This window comes from Papaver somniferum, chromosome 9 (genome assembly GCF_003573695.1).
Source record: "Papaver somniferum cultivar HN1 chromosome 9, ASM357369v1, whole genome shotgun sequence".
NCBI lineage: Eukaryota > Viridiplantae > Streptophyta > Magnoliopsida > Ranunculales > Papaveraceae > Papaver > Papaver somniferum.
This window is the reverse complement of record NC_039366.1, coordinates 99,771,593-99,795,204: the sequence shown is the minus strand read 5'-3', so window position 1 is coordinate 99,795,204 and position 23,612 is coordinate 99,771,593. Positions and strand designations below refer to the sequence as shown.

Here is a 23,612-nt window from a genome sequence, read left to right as displayed (position 1 = left end):
TTTCTAGCTTTTATCTCGTCTACCAGAAAAGTTAGTTGTAGTTTCAATACCATTATGTGCTATTAATTAGAAGGATTTGTTGTTCTTTTTACTGGCAGGGTCTTATATGGTCAATTGGTCTCCTAGTCTTCAAACAGCAGTGTCTGACTTGGTATGCTATATTATACTGAATACAAATCATATAGCAACTACTATCAACTAATATGGTTCAATCTTAAAATTTAGAAATTTATGGGAATTTTTCCTTGCCTCCTAGGAAGTGGAGTATTCAGAAGAACCTGGTTTTCTGTATCACATCAAATATCGTGTTGCTGGAGGATCAAAGTAAATTGATAATTTATTAAATCTGATATATATTGTTTTCGTTGTGCTCATGTATTGATTTTGCTTCTTTTTCTTCTTCCGTTACTTGTCTATGTCTGAAGGAGCGACTTTTTGACTATAGCTACGACACGCCCAGAGACACTTTTTGGTGATGTTGCTATTGCTGTTCATCCTGAGGTAGTATCTCATTTTCACTTTAATCGGAGGTGGTGTCTAATTGTTTCCTTGTGCTAGTGCTGCACTATGTGTCTTTCTTTCCTTTTTCAAATGAACGTTGGTAAGGTTTCTGCTTCTGACCTCCAGTAGAGTGTTACTGTTAGTCCTTTTTAATCTATAGTGTCGATTAAGCAAGATAATACAACTGCCATCGCTTGTTCTGGTCCTAATTCGACCGTGTACAAGTTACCACAAACTGCAACCATAATTTTTGCTTTTAGTTACTGGATCTTTGTTCCCTGCACATATATTTAGCTGCAACACTTAGGCTGTATCGTCTCCTTGCTTTTGTTTATGTTCTTCATAACTGTTAATTTATGTTTTGGTGATCCGAGGTGTCTCGTCCCCATAAAGTACCCTGACATATTCAGTTTCATACTAGGCTGAGCCACACTATGCGTCTGGGGGTTGAACCTTCCATAAGCTTGTAGTTGACCTTTTGGAGGAGCCGAATACTGAACTTTCAGTTTTCTGTGATGGTTCTAAAATGGACCTCAGTACCTCACCCCTCTTAGGGTTGCTCTTTATTTGTTACTGCAAGCTTCTTTTAGCTATTTCTTGCTAGTGCACTTGTTTGTTTGTTTTTATCAAGGGTTATGTGCATTTATTGAACTCTTAAGTTTTTGATATTTTGGCGTTACAAGAATTATAGTTTGTAAATATTGTAAATTATCACATGCAGTTTACTAGAAGGTTCTTAATATTTTTTTCTCTCTCTCACTAATTGTAGGATGATCGTTATTCAAAGTATATTGGCAGGCAGGCAATTGTACCAATGACATTTGGCCGTTTTGTCCCTATTATAGCTGATAGAGTAAGATACTCCACATCCCCCCATTTTTGATGTCCGTGCTTTGCATTTTTATGTCATGATACACGAGTTTTGAAGGCCTTGTATTGTTTTGCCACTTCCACTATGAGGTTGTTTGACACCATAAACCTGAGTTGACGGGGCCGGCCCGGGACTTGATAAGTGCAATCCACTGTCTAAATCCTAAGAATTGAACATGTGGCAGTATGTCGATAAAGAATTTGGGACTGGAGTGTTGAAGATAAGTCCCGGGCATGATCACAATGACTATTTCCTTGCTAGGAAGCTTGGTCTACCTATCCTTATTGTAATGAACAAGGATGGAACCCTCAATGAAGTTGCTGGACTGTACAAGTAAGTGTTGTCAAAGACTTTTCCTGATTATATGTTCACGTACATAAATGTTCTTCATCTTGTGCATAGTAACTGTAAATGGATTTAATTGCAGTGGGATGGATCGATTTGATGCACGTAAGAAGTTATGGTCAGAGCTGGAGGAGACAAATTTAGCAGTCAAAAAAGAACCCTACACCTTACGAGTTCCCAGATCTCAGCGCGGTGGAGAAGTGTGATATATTACCCCACTTTTTTTCCTTTTTGTTAACTTTGATGGATGTCTCTTGTACAGATAAGTGGCTCATACTGTGGTTTCATTCTATAATTAGATAATAGAGCCACTTGTGAGTAAACAGTGGTTTGTTACCATGGAGCCCTTGGCCGAGAAAGCCCTTCGTGCAGTTGAAGAAAAGCAAATTACCATTTTGCCTGAAAGATTTGAGAAGGTACCTAAGTTACACGTTTTGACTCTTAAGAGGTTTCTATCTAGTGTTTTGTATTTACTTACCTGGTGGACCCCTAATAATAGATACTTAGGGGACTGGTTTTCCCAACTTACAGTGAACTCCTTACTTCATTGGCTTCTTTGGGACTAAAATGTTTCATCTGAATCCATATGTGCAGTCAAGCAAATGGGATGACATGTTTATCTCGCGATTCTATTACCAGATACCATATTTTCATGAGATTCTCATGCCTTGCTAAACTATACATGCGTCTTGTCTTAAATTATCATGTGAAAGCTACGTGGGCTTTGCTGCTACGTGGGCTTTTCTTAAATTATCAGAGATTTGCTGCTACGTGGGCTTTTCTTAAGCGTTTGCTCGTCGTTTTTATCTGTAGATTTATAATCATTGGCTCTCAAATATTAAAGACTGGTGTATAAGCAGACAACTCTGGTGGGGACACAGAATACCAGTTTGGTACGTTGAGGGTAAAGATTGTGAGGAAGACTATATTGTTGCTAGGAGCCAGGAAGAAGCCCTAGTTAAAGCCCGTGAGAAATATGGAAGAGATGTCGAAATATATCAGGATCCAGATGTTCTTGATACTTGGTTTTCAAGGTAGAACTTGCAATATTTACTAAGTAATCACTGTTTTATATGATTTAATCTTGTATTTATGTTCTATAAGATATCGCATATCATTATCATCTGTTCATTTGTGAGTTTTTAATAAATTTCACGTGTTGAGGTCCAAAAGTCTAACTAGGGCAGTTCCTGCATGCAGTTTCCATACAGCATTTTTGACTCTTTATTTCAGAGATTCAGGCCTTCTACATAAAGCCTTTAAACCTATATATGTCGTCATTATGGTCTGTTTAAATGCCTTCTAAAGCAGGTTCATATAATGTCAAGCTTGTATTTTCATGGCATGTGATTAACCATTTTAAGTAAAAGTTAGAAAGGTCGAGTATCCTGTTGATCTCCATGATACCGGCATCACCAGTTTAGGCTTCTCCATTAAGCTATAGATGTTTATTCCTCCTCTGGGACTTCAGGATAGTGAGCCGGTGATCCGACCTTTGAGCTTAATGAAGCACCTTGAGCACAAAAGCACTTTGATCTACCTCAGTGTGTGATTATGGTACCTGGTGCAGATCTATATCTCGCCCACGGCATGTGCACAGATCAGTGTTGTCTTTTGTTTGTGTGATTTTGAGGTTTAATGTACTGTTTCATTTTGCTGTAAACAAGTGAAGCTCATTTCCCTATTCCCTCTGCAATTAGTAAGAAAATATGCTATCGGCGAGACATGCTAATTCATTTTAAACTTGAGATACTCTATTTTTTCTTGCAGGTTGATTCTAATTCTATTTACCATTTTACTGAATAGCGAATTCATTCTTTGCCTCCTTGTTATTTCATTTCAGTGCACTGTGGCCATTCAGCACTCTTGGGTGGCCAGATGTATCAGCGGAGGATTACAAGAAGTTTTATTCGACAACAGTCCTTGAAACTGGGTATGAAAGTTCATCTCTTGTATGCTGCGGTGAACTCATCGACTATTGTTGGCTTGATATTTTGAATTTTCACTTTGGTTGCAAAATTAAACTGAAATCAAGTGCTGGGGACTTAAATTGCCTGGAAGCTTTGAACTGAGATGTGAATCAACAAAGTTTAGTATCACCTACCACTTCAGACTACAAATAAAAGTGAAAAAAAATCAACCTATCAAATTTCTTGGTTTGATTTTCTTTTCAAGTTGTATCAAATAATTTTGGCGACCCACTTAAATCTGAAAATTTGAATCTCGTCAAAGCAGTCCCTAAAATGTATTAATCCTTTTACAGTTTACTGATTTGGGTACTTACATACTGGTTGAAGATTCTCAAGTATTAGTAAATCCTCCAGTTAATTCTGCTTCAACTAAATTTGTCAGCATTTTTGGAGTATAGAATTTTTATTGCATGTAAGATTGCTTTAATTATTTTGTTTTTATCAACTATATTTCAAGTTTTTCTTTTTAAACAGAATTTGCTCGCACAACGTTCAGTGTTCCAGTGAATGATTGGAATTATATTGCATGGGGTGTTCTTTTTGGTAATTCTGGTATTTTCAGGTTTCTTTTGGGACAAATTGAGTGATCTGCAAGTTGTTATGCTGTTTCGACAGGCATGATATTTTGTTTTTTTGGGTGGCACGGATGGTAATGATGGGAATTGAGTTTACGGGAAAGGTTCCCTTTTCATATATATATCTACACGGACTTATCCGTGACTCCCAAGTGAGTATTGGGTTATTGAAATCTTTTTTCCATTGTGAAACTAGGCAATCTCTGCTGTTCTTTATTGCCACACTTATCATCAAATAATTTTTTTGCAGGGACGAAAAATGTCTAAATCATTGGGAAATGTCATTGATCCACTTGATACGATAAGGGAGTTTGGAACAGATGCATTACGATTCTCAATTGCTCTGGGGACCGCCGGGCAGGTTTGTTTTGCTTGCAAGGAGTTTTTAGTTCCGGCGTGCTGCTCTCTTATCAATGATTCTTAAAACTTTGCATTCTTCAGGACCTTAATTTGTCAGTCGAAAGATTAACCTCTAATAAAGGATTCACTAACAAACTGTGGAATGCTGGCAAGTTTGTGTTGTCAAATCTGCCTAGTCAAAGTGATGCATCCGCGTGGGACAACATATTGGATTTGAAGGTTTGTTTTTCTTTTCTTCTTTAAGCCATATAAAAGATCTGGGCTTCCATACTGTGTTGCCATGATCTTGCAAGTGGAAAGCTGCTGAAGTTTGGATTTTGTTTTTTCGCATCATTAGAATATCAAATCATTGTTCCTTTAGGTAGTAACGTGGATATTTTAGTATCTAGTCCTACTGCTAATTTGGCGAATTGTGGTCTCTTTCAGTTTGATTCGGAGGATTCTGTTTGTGGGCTGCCTTTGCCTGAGTGTTGGGTGGTGAGTTTCATCTGTTCCAGTGTTGTATCATGTTCTCAAATTCCTTACCACAACTTATTTTCTTAAATTTTATACTTAACCTCCAGGTCTCGAAACTTCATCTGCTGATTGATTCTGTAACCTCAAGCTATGAAAAGTTTTTCTTTGGGGATGTTGGGAGAGAAACATATGATTTCTTTTGGGGCGATTTTGCCGATTGGTATGTCTTAAAGTTTTCTTCAAGTTCCTTTTGATCATTAGTTAAACAAAATCCTAATGTCAATAATGAAAATCGGTATATATAAAGGTCCATTTGGTAATTTTAATACAGTTGCAACTGAGTAGTTCATGGATTATTAAATAGGATAGTTTTGAAGTTATACTATTATGTGGATAAAAGAAAAATAACACGAACTTCCTTTCCAAGCAACACTGTTGTCTGAATTGTTTTCTTGTTACAGTGGATTGACCATTAATGGATCTCGGTTTCAATTGCGCGAATTGCATTATGTCACTGTAACTAATAGTCTACTTATTTCTTAGGTACATTGAAGCTAGTAAAGCTCGTCTTTATAAGTCCGAAGGAAATATATCTGCTCCTGTTGCCCAGGCGGTTCTTTTATACGTGTTTGAAAACATATTAAAGATGTTACATCCGTTCATGCCATTTGTTACTGAAGAATTGTGGCAGGTAAGATATTTTCTGTTGCATAATTTCTGGGTTTCTTATGTATTCATATGTTTTCTTATGATGCTTCACATGATCCAAGCATAGGCATTGCCTCATAGGAAGCAAGCACTCGTTGTTTCTCCTTGGCCTGAGACATCGCTTCCAAGGAATGAGAACTCCATTAGAAGATTTGAGAACTTGCAAGCTCTGGTGGGTTACTTCATTTCTTCTTTTGTCTTGATTCTTGTCCCCCCTTTTTTCTTTCCAGTTCATGGGAAGTTTAATGTCGTGTTCCTTTGTTCCTTCTCTTTTACCAACGAAACAGTTGTATATTTGTTTTGTTTTTTAATATTTGCATTTTACTCAGACTAGAGCAATCCGAAATGCCCGAGCAGAGTATTCTGTTGAACCTGCCAAAAGGATATCTGCTTCAATTATTGGAAGTGATGATGTCCTCCAGTACATGTCTGTGAGTATCCTTCATATTGTCTCTACTGTATTATGTGCTTCAGACCTGGTCTCTAAATGATATGGCTAAATAACGGATTGGACTCTGAGAAACTTAATCCTTTCCCATTTACATTAGTAGAGGTGTCATTTCCTTGCGTAACATCTCTGGATCTAAAAGAAACATCTTTAGCAAAAATACAATTTCCTTTCGTCCTTGTCAGAAAGCTTTTTTGGTTTAACTGGTACTTCATGCTAAAATTTGTACTTTCTTTAATGCTCAATCGGAGAAGTACTGCTTTTTTGGGGTTGAATGATCAATTAAACAGATTTACAGCTCAGGTGTCAATCCACACTTTCTGTAATGCTGAAGGTTAATTTATTTTAGTTTATTCCGTACAGAAAGAGAAGGAAGTCCTGGCATTGCTTTCCAGACTAGATTTGCAAAACGTTCATTTCATTGGTTCTCCTCCAGGCATGTATCCTGATTACATCAGTTATCATCTTTAAGATAAAACATCTTGGCAACTTTTATGTAAAGGAAACCAAATGCTAAATGTTTAATCTGGTAAGTGTGTGGTGGGTCACTGATTGTGTCTCAGGTGATGCAAAGCAATCGGTACACCTTGTGGCTGGTGAAGGTCTCGAAGCTTATCTGCCTCTTGCTGACATGGTGGATATCTCTGATGAGGTCCAACGCCTGACAAAACGCCTTTCAAAGATGCAATCAGAATATGATGCCCTTAGTGCTCGCCTTAGTTCACCCAAGGTATATAATTCTTCCATCCTAGTCTGTACACACTGCACACATCTATTGCATCGTAATTCCATTCTTGCCCACATATTAGCAGTGAACTTCACATTAATATTATAATGTTGTAATATAAAAAGTGAAGTACCTTCATGCAATGCAGTTTGTAGAGAAAGCTCCGGAGGAAGTTGTTCGTGGGGTAAGAGAGAAGGTAGCTGAAGCAGAGGAGAAAATAAGTTTGACAAAAAACCGTCTCTCTTTACTAAACTCAACAACTTTGATCACCTCAGAGTAGCCTGTGATCATTTTTCAACATCCCCATTTTTCTGCACAATTTTTCCTGATGCAAGGTCATAGTTTGTGCATCTTATTATGATATTAATGGCAATAGAGATTAGGGTGATGATTCATGACCTAATATAGGATCCCCAATTCCTCCATGCTAAGCCGAGGAACTGGATACAAGGTGAAAGCCTTATATTTTGCGAGTGTATATGAAACTGATAGCAGCATCAATCAATCTTACAGCTCTCCTGGTGCCAAATGGGCCATCTGTGAGGATATGGATCAATAGTATAAGGTGCTCGAAATTAAGAGTACGAAATGTATCGAGGAACAATGACAATTTTGTATCGAAAAGGAGTAAATGTATTTTGTAGTTGTACAGTATCGTCTGCCTTTAGAGCAACTGCAGTGGACGACTAAACCCAAATTTTTAGTCGAGTGGGCTGGCGTAGTGGGACGGACCATCGATCAAAATTTGATCAAAGAGTAAAACCCAGACCAAATTTGGTCGGCGATCAAGACCAAACCCAAATATAGTCGGGCGTTTATATAATGTCCGTCCACCCGACGGGCGTTGGTATAACGTCCGTTTGTAGCCGCGCGTTCGTAAAGTTAACGCCTGATGCAGGGACGTTGGTTAAATGTACGCCTGGATGGGACGTTGGTTAAATGTACGCCTGGATGGGGCGTACGTAAAGTTAACGCCGGGCACCCAGGCGTACGTAATGTTAACGCCTCTCTTGGGGCGTTGATATAATCACGGCTTAACCTCACAAAGTTTTCTAAACTTTGCTTGGCGTTAACTTTATCAATGCCCCTTTTTTTTTTCTTTTTTTTTAATATGTCGGGCGGAATCTTTACAAACGCCCCATGTCAGGCCTTATCTTTATCAACGTCTGATTCTAGACGTAAGCTTTATCAACGCGATCAAATATACTCTTTTCCCACTACGCCACATGACGGATTGTGGACTAAACCCAAATTTGGTCTTTTGGTTATACTCGCACCACTGTGGACGCTCTTAGGAGCTAAGTGATCAGCTGAACCTAACAAAAGAAAAAAAAATACTTAATACGCGACAGGTAGGGGTCGAACCTACGACTTCCTGCTTAGGAAACAGACGCTCTATCCACTGAGCTACAGGAGCGGTTGCTGTCGACCTTGTTCAATTTACATAACTGAACTTTAATCAATAAGAAAAAGGCATGTGAATATTCAATTGCCGCCTATGAATTTCGAAATCAAAAGAATTTATTAAAAGAAATTCGAAATCAAACTCGAGAATTCCAAAACCGCAATCCAGTGCGAGAAATAGAGAGAGATGGATGAATCAATATCAACCTTCTGTAAAACCCTAGCATGTTTCTGCAAACATCTTCAATCCAGTTCTGATACTCTGAAAGAATCAGTTGAAAGACGACCTATTCCTCTCGGTATATTTTCCTAACCCCATTATCTTTTTTTCTTTTGCTCTTAAATAATGTCTCAGTTTCTCTAAAAAATTCTGTTTTTATTATCCTTTGTATGTTCCCCTCAAAGATTCGGCATCATCAACTTTCATACAGTGTCTGAATCGTAGAGTTAAATCTGCTAGTTCAGATCTGAATTTACTCGAATCTATGGCGTTTGACACTGTATCATTTGAGGAGTTGCTAGGGCACTGTAATGAACTCTATAAGAAGAATCAAGACGATTTGATCGAGCTTGAAGATCGGTTTAAAAGCTTTGGTTACATTCCTGAAGGTAATAATAAGCAACAACTATGAAATCCCTAATTTAATCATCATGTATTTGTGAGATTAATTAATTAATTTATTTTTATGGGGGTATTTTAAGCTGAAATTGACGATGAAGATGAAGTAAGCGAATTGAAGACACCACCTGGATACAATTCCAAGTTGTTTAAGTCCGACGAATTGGATTTATCAGCTTTCTCTTGTGAACCAAGGTCTATCATCAAAAGACTTGAAAATGACGATTTGTATCCTTTTATTAAAGTTCTTTTACTATTTTGCTCTTTTTACTTAATGGGTAGGTTTAGGTTGTCAAGAATGAAATTTCACATAGTGTTTAAAATCGCGCTACTGCAAGCTGCATTTGATTATAGTATCTAATATGGAGGTCACATCACATATGATTACCGTGTTGCATTTCAGCATACTCTTATGGTGGTTGAGCAACATTCGGTTAAGTGGGCTTTTCCAACTAACCTTAGTAATTTAGTGCATGTAGAATATGACTCATTTTTGTAGGAAAACCTCTATTATTGGCTCAAAAGAACTCTAGACCATAACACAAGTGAGTGCGTAAATACCTACTTGGATGCCCTTTAAAACAAATCCCTGAGGTGAATCAACATGGTTGAATTATGGTTACCTGCTGTCTCCCAGCCATTGCAAGTGAGAGTTCAAAGCCATCAGGCTGATGGGTTACAATTTGGAGCGGAGGAGGAAATGCTCCACCGTTGGCAAGTCAACTAGCAAAGACATTCCTGGAGGACATGCCTATGCGGATTCTTTCATTATATTATGAACTTGCATCAAGTAATCTTAAACGGACATTAATTTGAATTTTATGTGTTTCTTGACATTAGAAAGATTTCAGAAATCCTTAAGCATACAAAATATGGGACTTTCGGATGCTTGTCTCGCCACCTTAGCCTCTGGAGGTTGGTGCAGATAATTTTCATAGAATTTTTTTCCTCTGTCAACTAATTTGAGGGTAGTTCTTAGAAAATTCAAAGTTTGGTCATTGTTTCTCATCCGTTTCCTCTTCAATGTTCTTTCGGCTATTCATTGCAGCCAGAGGTGACATTGATATGCCCTCTTTGAGGAGGCCAATAAAGTAAGTTTGTGTAATATGTTCTATGATCAATGATCTTCTAGTAAGGTATCTCATTCCCGAATCTCACTTCTGCTTCTTCCTTTTTTAAAGCTTTGATGATGCTGAGCTGCCTGGTGCAAATGGGCGTCATGAACCTGCAACGGAGGTGTTGGCCAAGGCAGGAGGTGCGGAACAGTATTCCTCTTGTACTCTCAGTCTTTATAGTCCGATTCTATTTTTGAGGATCTGATTGTTTTATGTTTCTGTCATAAATTTAGGGGAATTGGAAGATAAACCCAAGTCAGTTGGAGGAGCGGCTGCCACTCTTATAAAAATATCAAAGGATGACTACGAGAGTAATGTTCCTTCTTACATGAAAAGTTTAGCATCATGGGAGGTATGTTTCTTCTGTTGTGTTGAAATCCCTGTAATATTGTGAGTACTTGTTCAGCAATCTGCATCATATGCTTGTTATCTGCAGATTGTTTTTCGTCTAAATATCATATGATAAATATGACAGTACTAGCCATATAGAGTATATACAGAAGCACATGGCCCACAAGTAATGTTAAAAGAATTAGAACTTAATCACAAAAAAACATGAGCGAAGAGAGACCATTAAGGAGTTTCTCAATAGAGGCAGGTGTCTAGCAGACTGCACAAATTTGATACATGGTAAGAAATCACACTCAACATAGAGTAACATTTGGGTGAACTACATTCTTGGCGCTTTGTTAATAACATCGAAAACCAAATTACGGTTAGTTCCGTTCTGTTGTGAGGAATTTGTCTTAGCAGATTCTGTTACTACAAAACAATAGTTTTTGATTTGACAAGATTATCAGTATGGTATTGCTGTGGTGCTTGACTGCTTGGTCTCTGCAAGTAGTTATAAAATTGTGCGCGTCACTACATGTCAAATTCACAGTTGTGAAATGGTTGTTTTGAGTGGTTTGCTTAGTATGCAGTTTACAATAACATCAAAGTCAATTGAAAAATCTACCAAGTAAGGGATACCCTAAACCACGAGCGGTGATGGAATAATGGAATCTGGGTATAACAGTGTTTATAAAATCTCTTTCTGCATGACGGCTTACTATCACTTGTACTGGTCCTATAGCTCCTGTTTTAAAATTTCAGGAGTTGGCTACTTTGTTAGAGGTTATCTTTTGTTACTTACTCAATTATCTAGGTTGCCATTAGAAGTGAAGCTTTGAAATGTTGTTTTTTATTGTGAATTCTGACTCAAATGTTAAAATATTGTAGGATATGGAAGCAGCTGTAGATAAGATGAACTCGTACCTAAGGGAAAATGAGAAGCCGAAAGATGGCAACTTATTTTACCAAGATGACCTTGCTACTTTGAATCTGGGTATGCACAGTCAAGCTCTTTACCTTCTGGCTTCATCTTTGTTGTCAATAAATAACTTAATACAAGTCTCCCTTAGTTTGCCTTTAACAACCCCAGGAGTAAGTCATGAATACATTGATTTTTTAACCCCAAATTGGTACGTCCAATGGTATTTCCACATCTGAATATTTTGGTACGAAGGTCATTAGACGTAGTGCAACCTGTAAAAAACCTAATGTAAGGGTTTTAAGGTGGTAAAAAATATAGCCTTGTTCTCTGCAGTTCCAGTAACAAGGCATACTCCACGAATAAATTGATAGAAGAAGATTTGGGACTTTTTCCAGGACGTTTTTTCTTCCAAATCTGTTGTCCAGGTTCTCTCATCGGTACAGAAAACTGTCGTTGTCAGGAAACTATACATGACCTTTTTAGGGTGCTAGGTATTGATGTAACTTTTTTTGAATTTTGCAGGGCCAAAAGTGAGATCTTACATGCTACTGCTCCTGCGAATGAACCGTCTTGTTGTTGAGACTGTTGGCGGATCAATTGTATATCGAGTTCTGTAAATTTCGAACAGCCGATTTCATGAATTTTGCAGGGCCAATACTACGTGCTGTTGCTCCTGCGTATGAATAGTCTAGTTGTTGTTGAGACTGTCGGCGGATCAATTGTATTTCGTGTGCTGTAAATTTATTGCCGTTCTATGTCGAAACATTATAAAGTCATTTGGTCAACTGTGAATCAAAGTCACAAAATTCCAAGTTTTTGGCCCATATATGTGTATGTTGTGGTGTTTTTTAAAACTTTGATTTTTATGAAATAGATGGCGAGTCGCTTTTCACTCCGACATCAGAGACGAGAACACCGTTTAACAATTATTGTTTTTTCTACCACCGGGGGCTCAAAGGATTGGAAGTTAATTCCTACCTGCAAAACAACATCCAGCAACCTCCACCCTTGCCGTTTGGAAAATGAAGAACACTAAAGACGTGGTGGAAGTGAACTACTAGCCAGAAATCTGTTGAGCTTACAGTCGAGCCTCGATAAATGAATGTTCTCGGGACCAAGAAAAAATATTCGTTTAGCGGGGTTATTTATTTATTGATAAATAAATATTTTATTTATTTATCGATAAACGGATGTTTATTCATTTAGACAATACTTTCTTAATTAAGAAGTTAAATTGTATAGGAGAAATGTACAAGTATACCAGAAAATGGTCAATTAGAAGAAAAAAATCCAAGGATTAACTGGTGTCATTTTTAATTTACGTTATAGAAATGTGATGGACGTCGAACATTTTTTGAACTATTCTAAAGAGAATGATGCAATTATGGAGTCTCTAACAGACGAAGAAATTATTGAGTCAATAATGAATAATGAGAATGATCCTGAACCAGATGATAGTAGCGCCGTACCAAATGTGTCATCTAAAGATGCTTTTCAAGCGATGGTCATTTTAAAGAATTACATTCTACGACACACCAAATGTGTCATCTAAAGATGCTTTTCAAGCGATGGTCATTTTAAAGAATTACATTCTATGACACGAGCAAAATATTCCAGAAATTGTGCAAGCTTGCATAAAATTAAGGATACGGTGCATTTTGGTTTGGGTGGAAGAAAAAGACAATCAACCGTAAATGAATTTTTTTGAGTTCAACACTCCGTATATTTTTATGTAATCTTTTGTGATTATGTATTTTGATTTATTTATATATATATAAATATATATATATAATTCAGTGATTATTCGTTTATATTTCTATAGGGCCTTTAAGGATCCAATCTTTTTTATTCATTAATGCATGAAGCGAGGTCTTATTCATTTATCACCTTGACCCAAATCGGGACTGGAGAAAATTATTCATTTGGCGAGGTTATTCATTTATCGAACATTCGTTTATCGAGATTCGACTGTATTTATCTTCTTAATATAGGACACCTAGTAGCTTGATAGTAACTAGAAACAACCTGATTACAGAATCACAGATGGATGAGAATAAATCCTTGTATGACTTGGCTGAAAACAGCATTGCCAAAGTTCTTTTACACAAACCTTACATATACGAAAAGAAGACCATGAACCCTTGTACAAATCCACCAACGCGTCTGAACTGAACTAAACCCAATTCTTTAATACCGAATAAAAACAAGAAAAGCAATGTCAAGACACCTCAGAACAGCTACACACCATATACAAAGAGTCCAAAATCTTCTTATATACCTACTATTACACTGGAAAATAAGATTTAGAGGACAACTGCAAACCTCACACCCTACTACAACAAGGGCCTTCATATTCGTCCTTTTGTTTGTTTTTCTTTACCCAAGAACAAGAGACGTTCAAGGAGCTACAGTTGGAAAACCAGCGGAAAGGAAAAACTAACATATAGCAAAAAGCCTTAATCAACGCGCTGTATAGAAAGAATACACAATTCAACAAAATCAATATGCAAACACTGCAGACACCTCATTTCATTGCTAGCTTCATTCTCCAAGCGGATGAAAGATTAATTCCCATCTTGTTGTCTTATCACGTTTATGCACACGTCGCTGAAGGATTAGAGGGTCCAGTAGGTAGTCACGGAGGCTTTATCAGCTTAACCCTAGTTGTAGATTTTTACTGGCTTTTCAAATGTATGGCGATTCTGCAAATGGAAAAGCCACTACACATTAGGAAAAATAAAATAAAATAATTGGGACTACTACCAGCAGGTTAATTTCAAGTAATGCAAGATGAAAGTTCAAATAACCAAAATAAAAAATTCTTATTCAGACAAAAAAAAAAAAAAAAACAATTATCTCAGCATCGGAAGAAATCTGCCATCAAAGCAGAAGAAACAACAGCCCAGGATATAATCTACCTGATTGGCTGCATATGCTCTTTTGGGGGAGCTATCAGAATGCTCCAGGCCAAGGTACTGTTCCCAAGCTCCATAAACATCTCGTCTCTGCAGTGCAAAAAAGATGGTTAGCAAGTTAGGTCAAAAAAACAGTAAAACATTGGTAAAAACGAAAAGAATGAACAACAAAGGAATAACCAGACACACCTGAAAACGGCTGGACACTACATCTGAGTCCTGAAGGTACTCAGGACGGCCCAGTGACAAAAATGCGAACTTCCACTGGTGAAACAGTAAGCAGATTTCAGCACATGAAAGAATCAATTGATCACCTAATACAAGTTCATGTGTACGCAGAACTGGTGTAATGTAATGGTTTTTAAACAAGAAAATAAACCATGTCTGAAAACAAACCTTAGCGAATTCCTCGTCAGGAATCTGCAATTTTTTCTGTATGCGCAATTTGACTGCACCTAAAGTCTCTCCTTCATGGATAATTAAGAAAAATGGTTCCCCAAAATTCTGAACCTGCTGCAGATCCAATGTGAACGATATCAACACTTGTATATGCTTCGCAATTTACACAGATTGTGATGGACTGCTATTAAAACTTTAATGTACCATTTGGGTTTGAGATGCATCCTTTGTGAAGTGATAAACATGAATCAAGCGATCCTGAGGACCCAAGTTCTTCTCCTCCTCTGGAATCTGGAAGATGAATATAAAGCAAACCATTAAAAAGATATAAATTGAATGTCAGACTTCACAATAAAATTTCATACTTGAGAAACAATCAAACAAAATGGAAAACTCAACAAACTAATTAGCTTACCTCCTCTGCACGAAGAGTCCAGTACTGATCATTAATGTTCTCAATCTTCTCACTAAGCGGGAAAATCTGTACGATACCAGTTCAGTATTATTCGCAAAAATTCACAAAAGCAGAAAATAAACTTGTATGACTTGTTTTAACAACATTAAGTTGGGCCTCAACTGCATCACTAGGGACACCTACAACAAGCATCATTTGCCTGGAAGACAGCATGCAACTTTAGAGGTCTCTTTACTTCAGAAAGTATTGCAGAGTCTCATAACAGTAGCAATTGAACAATTTAAGTTCCGATGGGATTCTGTTTTAGTCCAACCAAGTTGGGGAAACCAACTAGGATATTACCACCATATTTAATATTTGACACTACATAAACTAGCTCCACTAGCAAAGAATATGTTTAAACTTTAGGGTATATGTAACTAACACATCCAAATGGTAACACAATACCTTATAAATCTTGTGGTAGAAAACTTCCAACAATCTAAGTTCCGCATCGGGATGAGACAGCTCAACCTTCAGAGAGTTAAAACAGGCAAATAAATTTGTGTAAGTGCAAATAATTGGGATTGTTCTGTAACATCTTTCTGCTAGTAAGTATAAAAGGTAATTCGGTAACCTGAAAGAAACATCTTTCTGCTAATAAGTATGACGTGACAATGTTTTAACTGTACGATACATACCTTTGTCTTCAGATCATTTATCACGTCACCTACTGTACTTTGTTTTGGAAGTCTAATACTATGAACAACGGTCTGCGAACAAATCAAATCCGACTTTATTAATATCATAGCCTTCACATGATTCCCATAGAGATTATGAATGTGGTACATTACTTACATCTTCTTTTGTTGCATGATGGAATGCAACCTTTAGAGTTTTCAAACCTTGCAACTCCGGTAGAGGGATGTCCAAGACTTCGTAATACAAAATATCAGATGTCTGTTGATAAGATTGAGAAAAAAATTCAGCCAGTCACAAAATATTAAATATTCTAACCAAAATATCAAGCTTCGGAAAAAGCTAGGTCAGAGTAAGGAACTACCTGATTGTAGTGAACCAACATCTCAGACAAGTGGTCAACACCTTGGTACTTAATAGCTTGGGGTTTGGGTTGCTGAGAGTAACAGTTATGAGGGGTAAGTCTGATCTTGGTTGGGTCATCCAAACCAAGATGGCGAGCAACTCTCTCCGTGACATCATCATATGTTAAGACCTTTGACCTGCATAATTACAAAAAAACAAAAAGTGAAATGAAGCTCAAATAGTCAAATATATCACAGAACACTTTTTAGATATGGAAGTACTTACAGCTCTAAACAAAAATCATCTTCCTTCGGCTTCTCCAAAGATCGGAAATGCACAACCTAACACGCCAAAATCAATAAAGACTTTTAAAATAGGTTATGATTCATGAATACACTCAAGATCATTCTACTGTGTCAATTTTCCTGCCACCAATTCTGTTGTTTAATCGAACTACTGATCATACGATAATGTATGTCACAAATACCTGACGGTTATGAACATATTCCAGAAAAGAAGGAACATCAGGATAGCGGCATAGTGTCATACTATCAGCTGAAGTGGGTTTCTGGAAGCAGATAATGTCTCCATCTTCAAGCTGAACAAAAAAAGGCAACCCAAGTAAGCAAAATAGAAATATTTTTAAAAAAAAAAAAAAATCCCAACAGGTGGAGATTATGCTCTTCAGCTACATTACCTGGCTAGCACGGAATGTGAGCTTCTTGTCTATGTGCTCACACATAACTGTGGGCTCAAACTTTATTTCCTGACATCAGAAGATGAGCCCTAATCAGATGCTTGCATTAATGTATATTTAAAGCTTCAATATCTGGGTTGAAGACTACTGAACAAAAAACTAAATACAGAAACAAGTTATTGAGCAACTCCAAATCTCAAAGAAGGGAAAACCTCATAAAGTTCTATTTCTTCATCTGGAGAGAAACCAGCCATCTCATTAAGCTTTTTAAGAATTTCCAAGGGCTTACCACTACCCTTCACAAAGAGTCTCCCCACATACCTGATATATCATTTGAGTGTCTCAAAACTCATAAGGATAATAAATTCTGACCAAATGAAAAATATGACAACTCAAAACTCAATACATACCGAAGTTCTTCTTTTTCAGCATCATAAAGCTTGAGAAAAAGAAGAATATCTTCTTTTGTTCTATCAGGAGGAGGAATGGGATGTGATTCCTGTCAAGTAGTACATATGTCAGAACATAGAACAATAAAATGCATAGATCCAAACCAGATTGATGTGTTATCCTAACAACTTAGGAGGACAATTCAAATTAAATTAAATTAAATAGCCCAGAGATCAATTTTCCATATATAACAATTACCGGCCCAAGCTCTATTTCCAAGAATAACTTTAGTTCCGCATTGTGAGCCTTATTTGAAACTTCTCTCAACTGTCCAACCTACAATCCAAAAATGAAACATGATGAGCCGTGCGCTGGGTTTTTCCATGTTTCGCCTCACTCAAATAGAGGAAATTAGAAGATCTAGAATCTAGTCTTATAAAGAAGTGGCTCATGAGTCATGAGAAACTCAAAGAGCAAGCATGTTAGTATTTCAGCAGAAGGAAATCATGAAAAATGGCAAATATTTATGGCCAAGTAGTTACAGATTGTGTCTCCTCTTGAGGCGTTAACGGTCGGTTTGGACGATAAGTATGATTTTGACGCTTTGCCCATAACCAAAACCGTTGAAATTGCACAGGTACGCCAAACTCTTTAGCAACCTCTTCCTGCAAACAACTTCAAGTAAGAAAACCGCTATATCCCAGAAGACAAACAACTACGAAGCCAGCTATAGTTTTATTATGTTAAGAAGATTACAAGTAAACGTAAGTTTCAGAACACTGGTGAATAATGAATATAATAAGAAGATACCTTGAAGAGGTTAAAAGGCATCTGTTTCTGGATACGAAAACTGCGAACTTTGTCATGATCAACAAGATCAAAATAGATATCCCTCCCAATCTGTTCAAAAAGGTCCTCATTTCGAGCAACCTAGAAGCAAGCAGTACCACACTAAATGAGTTAACATAGCGAGATAACAATGGAGCATTGATAACAAGGGAAGGGTGAGGGCGAGTACCTTTATAATGGTATACAGATGAGCCTCTGCTTTTTCTTTCTTTTTATGCTCCTTTTCTTCTTGTTCTTTCTTCAACCTAATCTGTAAGATGACAGTGCAAGTCAGTATTAACCCTTCAAGAGTTCACAGAAAGCACATATGACGAGCATCTCACCCTCAGGTGTTCAGCGATGTCCTTCTCATCCACGTTACAAATAATTTTATCTTTATCGCTTTCACGTATATACACAAGCATATATGCATTTGAATATTTTGTAAATTTGAACGGCGTATTATTGAACCCTGGATTTGTCTGAGGCAACTGCAAGGCAAAGTGCAAAGAGAAGAAAGTACCAGTTAGGATGACACTTCAAGTAAATAATCATATTGACAATGAAAATGATAATTATGACAGTAACTTAAATTTTGTGATGCAATAAAGATAAAGATGACAATAACACTACTGTAGGAACAACACAAAAACAATAATCAGAGCACTTGATTGCTGAATATCACCTCCTCCTCCCCACCATACTGCTCTTCTAATGCCCGCTTGATATCTTCTTTTGTTACCCGCTCATCATCGAATTTGAACCTGATAAGAACAAGTCCTTTTACTACCACGCCAAACACTGATTTAGACAACTTTCAATTGACAGGCTAACTTTTTTTCTTATACATACCATTGCTCTGACAGTGTTGGTCTTATAAAAGCATAGTAGTGTCCACCATGTACCCCACCACTGTGAACCAAAACGCTGCAGCAATAGAAATAGGAGTAAGATGCTAATAAAAAGATGCATTAATATGCATGACCTTAAATGAGGACAAGTATTAAAAAAAAAAACAGACTAATATTATTGTTGGCAATTGTACAATGCTTCTAACAAATGCTAACAGATTACCGAAGGATAAGCATGCCCATCCATCTGCCACACATTACCATTCATACATAACCTTTATCAAAAGCTCTTACCCATCAGTTGAATACAACATAACTACAGTACAAAACATAGGTTCCCACTCAAATTTTTATTTCTTGTCAATAGTTTCTTTAAACCATGATAGAAAGCAAACTATTTATGATCTGTACATCAGCCGTCGCCTAACTAACATCCACATTGCAATATATGATCGAGAAGCAAGAACAAGATCTCTGCTTCAAGATTCAAAACTTCTATTGCACAAACTCCAACTCCCAGGTTTATGATTTCGATTCTCAATCAGGATAAAGCAAAACCAAGAACTAGCCTAAAGAACCAACTGCTACCAACTCAGAAATCTCAGAACTCAAGCACTAAAAAAAGCTCATCAACATTTAAGCAGAACCAAGATAGTCAATGGTTGCAACAACTTTGAAACAGTTAGCGAGTTCATACCCATGAAGTGTGTAAAGATTGCGGACTCTTCTATCAGCATCTGGGGATAAGTATTTGCCGTCCTCCCTGTCAAGATCAAGTTGCAGGGGGAATTCATACCGATCATTTATCTGTAAAGTACCAGTAATTACTTGTTAATTTACAGCGAAAATACCACTTTCATTCTTGATACTGACCTTGAAGCAAGTACTTTAAAGAACAGTAAAAGTAAAGACGCTTTGATATGTATCAGTACAGTTAGATTATACAAACTAACCTTTACCATAGTATCCCGCATAAAATCATATTCAAACCGTTTTAGCTGGAGTTGGAGAACAGGTGGGAAGTCAATGAAAAGGACGCCCTTCTTTGCATCCTGAAATAAGAAACCAATTAACTCTACTTCACTGACTTCAAAGAGAAGCGCCTCATCCAGAAACTTTGGCTGAAGTTGAATATCAAGATAATACGAAACAGATAGATAAAGAATAACTCATTCACAATGGGGCCGTGAAGGTTATATCATAAATAAATGCATCACTAGACTACATCATAGACATTGTACTGGCTTACAGTTGGTCAAAAGCTATAAAAATAGCAAAATTACTAGGCAAAAAGAAAGTTTTGGAACATCTGAAGAAGGATTTCTATTTTTTAAGCAATACATAAAAAATCCATAATTTCCTAATAACATGCCCTCGCATCATCACATGGGCGGACCAGCTCAAATTTGGTATATTCATGTGACTGACCTGTAAACCATGTTGTTCAGCATGATACTTGTTATCACCTTCAAGACGCTCCACTTCCACATACTTGTCGAAAGAAGCATAAACATCCCGACAGCCTTTTACATCAAGTTGAAGGTCTGCAAAATACGGCGATCAGTTCTGGTTCTTCTGAACTAGGCCAGTATCTTGATTCATTTGTTGTTGAAAAGTAAGCCAATCAAATAAACAGACAAGTCAATGTTGTAGAAATCATACCATAAAATGACTCCTTTCTAGTAGATTTGTAGTCCACATTGATGCATTCAATGTAGTTCATATGGTGACCTTCGAACAACTGTTGTATCGTACCCTCCACAACAGTTCCCTAGTAAAATCAGCACAAATTAGTATAAACAAAAGAGGCGGTGGAAATGAACAAAAAAACAAGCAAGGTGAACACCAAATGTATTAGTCTTTCCCTCGAAAACTTTTATCATGCATATACCTTCATCTTATCTTCAAGCTTTTCACAAAGAACCCTATTAAGTTCCTGCACATCATGTTGCATGAAAGAATCATATGTATCCCATCCAAAAGATTTAGTCAGCTCCTTTGTTGCGACGCTATTGTCACTGTACTGAAGCTTATAAAACAAACTCTGTAAAGCCAAAGGGATGCTTCCTGATGGCAAATCATTCTCAGTTGTTGGCATATGGTACACCGCCTAAGATGCAAAATCCACAGTATCAAAACATTTATACAATCGGCGGGATAACCTGTGACTGAAATGATAACGAAAATGTAGATGCAAATCCAAACCTTTCTAAAATAAGGAATATGATACAGAGTCTGGAGAAGAGAGTTCATATAACATGTTGCTCCCTGATTCTTAAGACCAACATAACCTGTCTCCTTTCTAGAGTCATATGTCCAGTAATCCGTGATTTTACGGACAGCAACCTCCGCTTCAACTATACATGTATCATTTACGAGATACCCTCTTCCAGGGTCGTAAAGTTCACTAAGAGGCATGAACGATGTAAAACCCCAATCACTTTCTCGTGCAGTAAATTGGTGTTGTGTATCTACAGAATGTAGAAGGGTTAAAGTTAGCATTAGATTACAGAGCACTGATACCCAGCTACGAAATATGCACATGTTTCATGCAACACATAATTGGAAAGAGACCAACCCTGCATAATAAACATATAGGTGTGCTAACAATATTCAAGTGTTTACGTCTGCTAAGCAAAATTTTCTTATCAGAATTGTAGATCATTTTTATAATTTCCAACGGGTGTTACAACGACAAAACCCAACTACTACCATAAAGCTAGCCTTTTCAAGACCTTATTGTAAACATACAGTACGCCCTTATCATAACCATGCAGTATGCCCAAGTCGATGTTTGTTCAAAACCTCAGAGATAGACATCATCTTTTTTGTAATACCGAATCACAACATGTAGTTGCAACCTCCAAACTTTCCAAGTGATGATATTTGCTACAAAGATAGACAAGACACAATCATAACCAACAAAGGGAGTACCTTTTCTCACTGTGTACTTGTTATGGATTTGATTGACGATTGCCAAACTGAACTGTGCATACCTACTCCACCCATACGGCAAATTAGCTGAGTCCGCAACATCAAGGTACATAGATAAGTGATCTACATTGTTTCCCTTGGGAAAAATCAGCACCCGCCTAATGACAGTAATGCAAATCATCAGAGTTAAGCAAAAATTAAAAAAATAATAATAATAATAATAAAGAGGAAAACAGGATCAACTCAAAAACACAACAAAAACAAATGTGGACGTACCATTTATAAGCACCAACAGTGAAGACATCAGAGTAATGTTTCTTAGTGTTTAACCTAGAAAAATTCTCAATCGTCCAGGTAAATCTCGAAGATGCAGGATCCTCAACCGGCTGATTTTCAACTGTACTAACTGCTTCTGCTGTTGTGACTGTCAAAAACAAACAACACAAACCCTAAGCACTACTAAAATTCACCTTACCACCATAAAACATTCAAAATTACTAAACCGAATATTAAGATTACCAAATCTAACAGTTAAACCACCAGAAAACGAAACCCTAAATCCTAATTCAACAAAACACTATCATTTGGGGAATCAGGTAAAAAAAGTAATTAAACTTAATCTTACCTTCCATAGGTTGAGGACCTTCAACAAACTCTGAATGTGGAACCAACATCTCATCATCCTCCTGCTATAATAAACCAACAGTATAAATTTTAAGTTCGGATCCAGTAAAATCGAACTCTATTGATCGAGTCAAAACTCGTACAAAATCAAACAAATCTATAAAACGAACTATTAATCAAATTAAATCAAATAAAAAAACCCTAATTTAGCATTAGTTTGAAAAAACAAAAATCACTGAAATGAAAAAAGAAAAAACTTTCAAGTGAAAGAATGAGAAGAAGAGAGGGTTTTAGTGAGATATACATCTAACGGCGGAGGAGTCATCAGAGTCATGTCTGGAAATTTGAAGATAAAATTAAACGATTTCTGAGAAAAATCGAAGCAGAGATTTTTCGTGTTCTTTTTTAGAGAGAAAAAGGGGAAGAAAAAAAAAAGAACGAGGAGGAAAAGAGAGAGAAAGAAAGAGTGCTATGGGCTTTAGTCCGAGAGGGCAGTTTAGGTATTTGCGGTTTTGGGAGAAGGAGAAACAGTAAATTGTTTTTACAGTGTGGTCGGTATTGAGGAGGATCGTGTACCTTAAGTTTTAACCGTCGGATTGATTCTTTGGGTTTTGAGGAGGTATGTGTTTGGAGACTGGATATGGTGACAACGGTCTGCCCGCGCTGTGGATGATGAGAGAGATGAGGAGTATTATTTTGCGTAAGTTAGTGTACGAGGACAGCAATGTATGTTTGTCTTCCCCCTCGACTACGTCGGACATTGTAGTGACTCACTTCTCAAGACAGCCAAGTGGCACTGGCAGGGTAATTTATCGAGTTAGTGAAAAATATTGAGTTAAAAAAACGGGCCGCGAGTTATAACCCCAAAGGTGTCACTGTCCATCCACAAAAAACTCATCCAAACAAAAGTGACACAAAACCCCCAAATAACATTAACAGTCTAAACTACCCTTCCCCAAATTCAGCTCAAAAGAAACTAAAGAAAAAAACTCGTTTATTGCTTTCCCACTTGCGTAACGGACAAAAAGAAAATAAAACTTCTGCCGAGTCTTCTCTAACTCCATCAAAAACCAGAAATCCCAGATCTGAAATTCAATCGAATCGAAAATCATCCCCTGATTCGATTTTACCTTCTTCTCTTCTTCTATGGTTACATACTTCAACCATTGAAGCAAATTCTGA

The 23,612-nt window shown here is 37.1% G+C and overlaps 3 protein-coding genes and 1 non-coding gene across 6 annotated transcripts in view; 2 read left to right on the top strand and 2 right to left on the bottom strand.

The window, feature by feature from the left end:
- The window catches only part of LOC113310322 (valine--tRNA ligase, chloroplastic/mitochondrial 2-like), a 28,236-nt gene extending 20,624 nt beyond the window's left edge, over positions 1-7,612 (top strand). For both annotated transcript variants that reach the window (XM_026558945.1, XM_026558944.1), the window contains 20 exons: positions 99-151; positions 257-324; positions 426-501; positions 1,271-1,354; positions 1,557-1,705; positions 1,800-1,917; positions 2,017-2,133; positions 2,531-2,751; positions 3,561-3,650; positions 4,303-4,414; positions 4,513-4,623; positions 4,704-4,841; positions 5,049-5,099; positions 5,186-5,298; positions 5,622-5,769; positions 5,854-5,958; positions 6,116-6,217; positions 6,598-6,670; positions 6,798-6,964; positions 7,110-7,612. In XM_026558945.1, the coding sequence (XP_026414730.1) occupies positions 99-151; positions 257-324; positions 426-501; positions 1,271-1,354; positions 1,557-1,705; positions 1,800-1,917; positions 2,017-2,133; positions 2,531-2,751; positions 3,561-3,650; positions 4,303-4,414; positions 4,513-4,623; positions 4,704-4,841; positions 5,049-5,099; positions 5,186-5,298; positions 5,622-5,769; positions 5,854-5,958; positions 6,116-6,217; positions 6,598-6,670; positions 6,798-6,964; positions 7,110-7,241 (2,228 nt within the window). In that variant the 3' untranslated portion in view covers positions 7,242-7,612. The remainder of the gene's footprint in view (positions 1-98; positions 152-256; positions 325-425; positions 502-1,270; positions 1,355-1,556; positions 1,706-1,799; positions 1,918-2,016; positions 2,134-2,530; positions 2,752-3,560; positions 3,651-4,302; positions 4,415-4,512; positions 4,624-4,703; positions 4,842-5,048; positions 5,100-5,185; positions 5,299-5,621; positions 5,770-5,853; positions 5,959-6,115; positions 6,218-6,597; positions 6,671-6,797; positions 6,965-7,109) is intronic.
- A 693-nt stretch (positions 7,613-8,305) lies between these two features.
- On the bottom strand, positions 8,306-8,378 carry TRNAR-CCU. Its single transcript has one exon. It is a non-coding gene; the product is annotated as a tRNA-Arg (tRNA).
- Positions 8,379-8,409: 31 nt separating this feature from the next.
- LOC113314123 lies at positions 8,410-12,269 on the top strand. The gene is made up of 9 exons (XM_026562895.1): positions 8,410-8,664; positions 8,771-8,974; positions 9,068-9,212; positions 9,829-9,899; positions 10,033-10,075; positions 10,166-10,239; positions 10,333-10,451; positions 11,321-11,426; positions 11,877-12,269. Exons 1-9 carry the CDS (start codon positions 8,553-8,555, stop codon positions 11,969-11,971), a joined length of 969 nt encoding a protein of 322 aa, XP_026418680.1. The 5' UTR covers positions 8,410-8,552; the 3' UTR covers positions 11,972-12,269.
- A 1,129-nt stretch (positions 12,270-13,398) lies between these two features.
- Positions 13,399-22,888, bottom strand: LOC113310683 (ubiquitin carboxyl-terminal hydrolase 12-like). 2 transcript variants are annotated; one of them, XM_026559431.1, is made up of 32 exons: positions 22,735-22,888; positions 22,432-22,495; positions 22,083-22,230; positions 21,807-21,964; positions 21,078-21,343; positions 20,764-20,982; positions 20,535-20,643; positions 20,301-20,416; positions 19,826-19,924; positions 19,570-19,679; positions 18,874-18,948; positions 18,707-18,785; positions 18,366-18,512; positions 18,212-18,292; positions 18,004-18,123; positions 17,736-17,858; positions 17,452-17,529; positions 17,214-17,302; positions 17,016-17,124; positions 16,804-16,872; positions 16,594-16,704; positions 16,392-16,447; positions 16,126-16,303; positions 15,921-16,022; positions 15,764-15,835; positions 15,531-15,596; positions 15,084-15,149; positions 14,873-14,959; positions 14,666-14,782; positions 14,459-14,533; positions 14,273-14,359; positions 13,399-14,056 (listed from the first exon to the last, which is right to left on the bottom strand). In XM_026559431.1, the coding sequence occupies exons 1-32, from the start codon at positions 22,762-22,764 to the stop codon at positions 14,015-14,017; spliced, it is 3,348 nt and encodes a 1,115-aa protein (XP_026415216.1). In that variant the 5' UTR covers positions 22,765-22,888; the 3' UTR covers positions 13,399-14,014. The 2 variants fall into 2 exon arrangements, with proteins under 2 accessions (XP_026415216.1, XP_026415217.1); XM_026559432.1 differs by having other exon boundaries at positions 14,666-14,779.
- Positions 22,889-23,612: the final 724 nt, after the last annotated feature.